The sequence below is a fragment of the Felis catus genome, chromosome D4, assembly GCF_018350175.1.
Source record: "Felis catus isolate Fca126 chromosome D4, F.catus_Fca126_mat1.0, whole genome shotgun sequence".
NCBI lineage: Eukaryota > Metazoa > Chordata > Mammalia > Carnivora > Felidae > Felis > Felis catus.
The window spans coordinates 71,741,035-71,747,819 of record NC_058380.1 but is presented as its reverse complement, the minus strand read 5'-3'; the positions used below and the strand labels follow the sequence as shown (position 1 = coordinate 71,747,819).

General features: G+C 47.6%; 1 protein-coding gene across 4 annotated transcripts in view; it reads left to right on the top strand.

The window, feature by feature from the left end:
* The first annotated feature begins 1,111 nt into the window (after positions 1 to 1,111).
* ECPAS (Ecm29 proteasome adaptor and scaffold) overlaps positions 1,112 to 6,785 on the top strand; it is a 107,272-nt gene continuing 101,598 nt past the window's right edge. Inside the window, exon 1 of one of the 4 annotated variants that reach the window (XM_045043669.1) lies at positions 1,112 to 1,488. In XM_045043669.1, the coding sequence (XP_044899604.1) occupies positions 1,467 to 1,488 (22 nt within the window). In that variant the 5' untranslated portion in view covers positions 1,112 to 1,466. Of the gene's footprint in view, positions 1,489 to 1,726; positions 2,104 to 6,785 lie in introns of those variants that run through there. The other 3 variants (XM_045043668.1, XM_023242563.2, XM_045043667.1) reach the window with 3 other exon arrangements.

The following is a 6,785-nucleotide window of genomic DNA, read 5'->3' as shown; positions in this document are numbered from 1 at the left end:
AGCTACTTTATATATTCATAGTCGGAAAGTTTGGGTGCATCAAACAGGATTCTTTCCAGGGAGGAGGATGAGGGGATGGTGGACAGTGAGATGGGGGACAGCCTTTATTTTATACACTTCCATATTGTAGTCTTGGCAAATAGTTTGTTATGCAGTGACTTTGTGCCAACATCGAACTAAAGAGCCAAAATGTCCTCAAAAAAGGAATTGGTTAATTTAACGTGCTATGAGGTCATTAATAAAAAAAGAGTGGTGATGTAGACCTTTTTGAATTAACATGGAAGATTGTGTGTGTGTGGGGGAAGCTGATGCAGAACTTCATTGTTGAGTATGAGCCTATCTCTATCCTAGTCGCTTTTGAGGGTGTAGATATGTGGCCCCAGAGCACTCGCGCCCAACTGTACCTGTTAACCACATTTTTCTCTGGGGAGAAAATGGTGGGAGAGGAAGGGATGTGCAAGAGGAAGGCCCTTCACTTTTAATTTTGTGACATTCTGAATCATTTGAAATGTTCCCAAAGATCATGCATAATTTCCTTATTAAAGCAATAAAGGAAATAGATGTCTTTAATGTCGTGTAAGTACCTTGTACTTGCCTCAGTACAAGAGGTACTTGCCCACATCTGGAATGACATATAGTCATTTTTCAAGACAGTAACCAGGGCTTTATAGATTTCTTTTAGGAATAGACGCAATTTCAATCTATTTAGGGTCTTGATTTCTTCCTTTTATACAAAAAACAAACAAACAAAAAGGGATCTGATCTTGTACCTAATTTGTTGTGACAGTGCCACCACTTAAAGTACAGCAATTATGCAACCCCTTAATTTGAATTGCATTTTGCGAGTGTTTTTCACGTACACGACCTCACGGACCAACTTAAGCCGTCAAGTTAAAATCGGCATATTGAAAATAAATCACTCGGGCTACCTAAAAGAACGTAGGTATTACAAATAAAAAAAAAAGTTCATGTAAGCATATATACTTGAATTTGAACTTTAAACATATAGGTTCATGTAACTTTTGGTAGGGCTTCGCGGCTTTCCTTCACTCGGCCGTCCTAGTTCTGAGAGGATCGAAAAAGTACACTTTCTCACTGCCTTTTAGTGAGAAGTGGAGCCGGGGGAGCCGGGTCCCGGGCGCTCCACGCGCCGGGGCCGAGAAGTTCGCGGGAGGCGCAGGGCGGGGCTTCCTCCCGCCGACTCGGAGCCCGGCTCTACTTCTCCGAGTCCACGTCTCTTCCTCTGGACAGACGTGTTTCTTCAGGTCGGGACCGGCCAACGTGACAGCCGCAGACCTTTCAAAAGGGAGCTTGGGCCCCGCCTCGAGGATCTCCCCCGGCCCCAGCAGCGCGGGCCAGCCGGTCAGGCCCCTCCCGGACTGCGGCGCGCGGCCCCTCGGGCCCGAGCCCGCCGCCGCCTCGCCTCCGGGCGCCCACCTCGCGGCGCCGCGCGCAGCATCCCCGGCATGGAGACCGGCTCGGATTCAGGTCAGAGGCCCGCGCGTCCGTGCCGAGCCACGGCCGCCGCAGGCTGCTACGGCGCGGCGGGGCGGCTAGGCCGGGCCGCCCGCGCAGGCCGCCGCGTGCCGGGTCCGCGCGGGGAGCGCTCGCGGGGCGGGCGGCGGCAGGTGGGCAGGACGAGCCGCGAGCGAGCGAGCGCGGGCGGGCGGGCGCGCGAGGGGCCCGGCGGGGGGGCCGCTGGGAGGATGGCTCAGCTCTTTCTAAATATAAAACCGGCGTGAGTTGGGCGAGCGCGGCGCGGAGCCGCAGAGCCGCCGGGCGGGCCGGGCGCACCGGGACTCGGCCGACAGACGGCGGCGGCTCCGCAGAGGCGCGAGGCGGTGGGAGCGCCCGAGTCGCGAGCTCGCGGGGGACCGCGAGATCGACGCGTGCTGCGAGGAGGACGCAGGAGGCGGCGGCAGGCGGGCCTCGTGGGCGCAGCGCGGCCCGCGCCGAGCGACCGGAGGCGGCTCCCGGCCCCTGCCGCACCGCGAGCGGCGAGCCCCCCGCGCCTCGCGTCCGCGCCCTCCCGCTCCGGCCCCTCCCTCCCTCCCTGGCGCAACATGGCTGCGGCCGCCGCCTCCGCCTCCCAGGACGAGCTGAGTAAGTGCCACCGCGAGCCCGCGGCCGCGAGTCGGAGCCGGCGCTGCGCAGGGCCGGGGGCGGCGGCCGGGGCCGGGCGGGCAGGCCGGGGCGCGCTGCCTCCCGCCGGGTGCCGGGTTGGGTGGGCGGGCGGCGGCCGCGGGGGGCTGGGGCGCTCGGGCCTGGCGGGCGGGCGGGGCGCCGGCCGCCGGCGCTTGTAGGCCTCAGGTTTGCACCGTCACGTTGCGAAATTGAAACCGGAGCCCCGGGCGGAGCCACCTCTGCCCGCGATCCGCCCCGGCCCAGGGGTGGGGGCAGCCCAGCCCCCTGCTCGCGACGTTCGGGCGGGCGGACCGGCTGGGGGCCCAGGGTGGCGGGCAGTGTCGGCCCGTCCCGTCTGACCCCGCCGTGGCCCCGAGTCCCAACTGTTTGGGGAGTTCTAGAAATGTAGGTTTGGCGGAGAGGAAGGGAAGAAGGTGCCTTTCTGTGACACCTTAGAAATCAGCGGAAAGGTCAAGAATAGGCGGTGACCCTCAGGTGGAGCAGGAAGGACGGGAGGGCGGAGAGAGGGTCGCCGTGCTAGACGCAGGAGGAACCGCGGGGTGACAGCGGTTTCAGAAAGGAGAGCCAGCGCACACTCGACCGTAAACGGTGCAATTTTTCAGGGGCCGGCGATCTAGGTTCGGGGAGAGCTGTGGCCACCCTGAGTCCCAGGCCGCCCCGCCCGCCGCCCGGGTTCACCTCGATGCTTTGTGGGAAGTGTAGTTCCAAGGCGCCGCAGGCCCACGCTGGGGTCATAAAAATTGAATTTTCCTAGAACATGTAAGATGATTTCTGATTGCGTTTGGGGGTGGTTAGATGAAATGCTTACGTTGAGCGTTTGTTTCCTCAGCGCTGCCCTTCAGTTCATGACAAAAACAAGAACGGTGTTCCTTAGGGATGATGCGAGTTTTAAATGGAATGTACCATGGGCGAGGTGTCGCAAGCCTTGTGAAGTTTTTGTTGTTACAGTCCCTTCGGAATTTCCATCCGAAAGTAGTTATAAACATAATAATTTCTGTTTCTTTGGTGCTTGGCAGTTTGAAGCTACTTTTATATGTACGTGATCTCACTCTTGCCCTCATAACAACCTTGTGAAGTAGGTAGGTAGGAATTATCCTTGTTTTAAAGAGGAGGCAGGTTTAGAGAGATTAAGTTGCTGCTTTGACATAAAACTGGTGTAGGCGGAGTAATGTTTGTTCATTTTGAAGTTGAAATACACAGTTGGTGTGACCCTGGGCGTGATGGAGAGTCTGAGTGGACAAGGTCTCCTGGTGTGTTCAGAGACAAACGTGGTTTGAGAGCCAGAGTTGATTGTTCCTCTGTCAATTCCAAGCTGGAGCACCCTTCCAGGCCTCCTGGGGAGATCAGGTCCCTGATTTTTTTCTTCCATTTTTGTTGTTGTTGTTGTTATTGTGGTAAAATACACATAACATAAAGTTTACCATCATAACCACTTTTAAGTGTGCAGTTCAGTGGTGTTAAATACATTCATATTGTGCAACCATCACCACCGTCCATTTCCAGAATTCTTCTCAACTTGCATTACTGAAACTCTGTACCCACGGAACCTTAACTCCCTATCCCACCCCACCTTCCTCCAGCCCCTGGCAACCACCATCCTGCTGACTGTCTCTGTGATTTTGACCTCTCTAGGTATCTCATATAAGTGGAATCATACATGGTTTGTCTTTCTGTGACTGCCTTATTTCACTTGGCATAATGTTCTCAAAGTTCATCCATGTTGTAGTATGTGACAGTATTTTCTTCATTTTTAAGTTGAATGATACTCCATTGTGTACATATATCACATTCTCTTGTCCATTCATCTGTTGTTGGACACTGGGGTTGCTGGTACATCTTATCTGTTGTGAATAATGCTGCTATGAACGTGGGTGTACAAGTATTTCTTTGAGATTATGCTTCCAATTCTTTTGGGTATTATATGCAGAGGTGGGATTGTTTGATCCTATGGTAATTCAATTTTTAAGTCTTTGAGGGACCACCATACTGTTTTCCACTGTGGTTGTATCATTTTACGTTCCTACCAACAGTGCGCAAGGGTTCCAGTTCTTCCACATCCTCACCAACGCTTGTTATTTTCTTCTGTATTTTTGAAACTAGCCATTGCAATGGGTGTGAGGTGGTCTGTTTAAATTGTTATACTGCATGGTATCTGGGTTCCTGATGTACCACTAAACACTTAAAATCTGAATTACCATTTGGAATGGAGGACACAACTAGAAGAAGAATTGGGTATCATTCTGTATGGCTGATGTACATGTGTAGATGCACTGTGTTTCTGTATATTAGGTACCTGTTAAGGTGCTAGTAGTCCTTCTGGTTAAGGAACTTATGGTTTTAGCAGCTACTGGAAAAGTTAGCAAATAATTCCAGTCCTTGCTTTTCCATTTTTTTGTTTGGTCACATCATCAATCATCAACCACAAATGTCTGTTGACTTGGTTTCTGTACTTCAGAAGAGATTAAATGCTTGGCAGCTGGTACCTTAGAATAATTTAACTTGAAATTAAATACATAAGTAAGTGGCTAAGAAGTTTCAAATAAGCCACTTTTAGTTTTAGAATGGCTATAATAAAAGAGATGGCTGATGGAAAGATGCTTTATAAGATTTTTTAAAAAGGAGCCAAGAATCTGAATATTTGCTGGTTATTATTTTTCAGTAGTAGATGAAAATAAAAGTGAACTATTGGATGTCTGCATTATTTTTTCCCCTAATATTTTATTGTAAAAATGTTCAAAAATACAGAAAAGTTGAAAATAAGCATTTATATATTCACTACCTGGGTTCTGCATTTGATATTTTATTAGCTTTATCATGTATCTGTCCATCTTTCAATCCACCTTTACAATTTCACTTTATTTTATTTTTTATTAAAAAATTGTGGTAAAATACACATAACAAAACTTAATCATCTTTATACAGTTGAGTGGCATTAAGTACTCAATCCATCCTTTTTAGATGCATTTCAGAGTAAATTGGAGCTATTTGTAAACATCCCATTCAGTATTTCAGGACTAGCATTAAGTGCTTTATGTATATTCTTTTATTTGTCAAAGTAATCCTAAGGGGTAGTCAAAATTATTATCGCTGTTTTATGTAATGGAAAACAGACTTTTTAGGTTCCCCAGGTCCTGCAGCAAATGAGTTGGAATTGAATCCCAGGTGTCTCAGACTCCAGTGTGCACTCAACCAGGATTTAGGCTGTATTACCTCTGTGCACCATAGAGTGTTCATGTGGACAAAAAGATCTAGTCAGATGGGCTGCTAAAAATCTTAGCTGGATGTTACTATTACAATTATTTGACTACTGTTTAGCGTTGCTGTGGGGTGCAAAAGAAACACCACAGTCCACGAGTGGAATTATAATACTGCTGAGAAGAAGGAAGAATAACTGCAAACAACTATGTTAAGGACCAAAATGTATGCTTACATAATATAGATAATGCTAAAATAATGCTATCTGTGGTTCCTATGTCTGCTATTTAGAGATGTATGGCTGGTAACAGTGGGTTTCTATAGATTTCAAATCAGTATTTTCTATTTTTGTATTTGAGGTGACATGCGTGCCATAAATTTAAATTAAATCTACAGGTGCTTTCAGTTGTATCTGCCACCGCACTTTGCAGGAGCTCCTGAGAAGCAGAACTGTTAGGTTTTTCTTTTATTTCATTTTTATTGATTGATTGGTTGATGAGTATCATTGACACATGAAAGGTAAGCAGGACAGTCTTGGCCTGGGATATCTTAGAATCTGTTATCCTTTCACAGATATCATGTAATTGTCACTATGAGTCAGGTGATTGTAAAGCTTAATGTTTACCAAAAGCTTACCATGTGTTCTAGTCACTTTGTACATATTAAATGAATCCTTGCAGCAACCCTGTGAGTTTAGTCCTATTATTGTCTCAGTGGTGGAACTTCCTTCATGTTACAGAGTTAGGACTTCAATTCAGATTCTCTGATTCCTGTTTATATGTTAATTCTGACTGACTGCTGTATTACCATCTCTGAAAGGAAGAATATACAGTTTATAACAAGAGCAACATGTCCCCCCCCCCCCCCCCCACATCTTAATAGCCTCTGGAAGAAATCTGCTGTAGTGTATAAAATGTGGTAGTATTCTGATGTTTATTGAATAGAAATAGTAGATTTTTGGGTGAGATGCAACCACGGAGAACAGTTAGTTCTGATTGTTAAAGAGAGTTCTGAAATCTAGATTGTAAATTACTTGAGATCATAGTCTGTAATTTTTTTCTTTATATTCAGGGTGCTATAACTGTTTGGAATGAAATGAAATTCAGTGCAGAGCATGTGGGCCAGTTTTTCTTCTAATATCCTCTGTCAGTTCATGGAAAAGTTGACATTGTAGTTATATTGCAGGAGCGGATAGGGAGACTTCTGATAGAAGGAAGGAAGCATTTGTGACTTTTCACCTGGTCAGCAGTTGAGGGGTTTCATATTCTGGGCTTCATAATTATAGGGCATCCTTAGAATCTGATGTTCATTGGGATAAAGACAACTCAAGGAGTAATGGCCTGTAATCTTAAGGCACACTGACACTATTCAATTTGACCATTTGACATAACCATGGGGCACTTCACTTGCAAAAGTTGGCCAGATAATCAACATGTCAGATACCT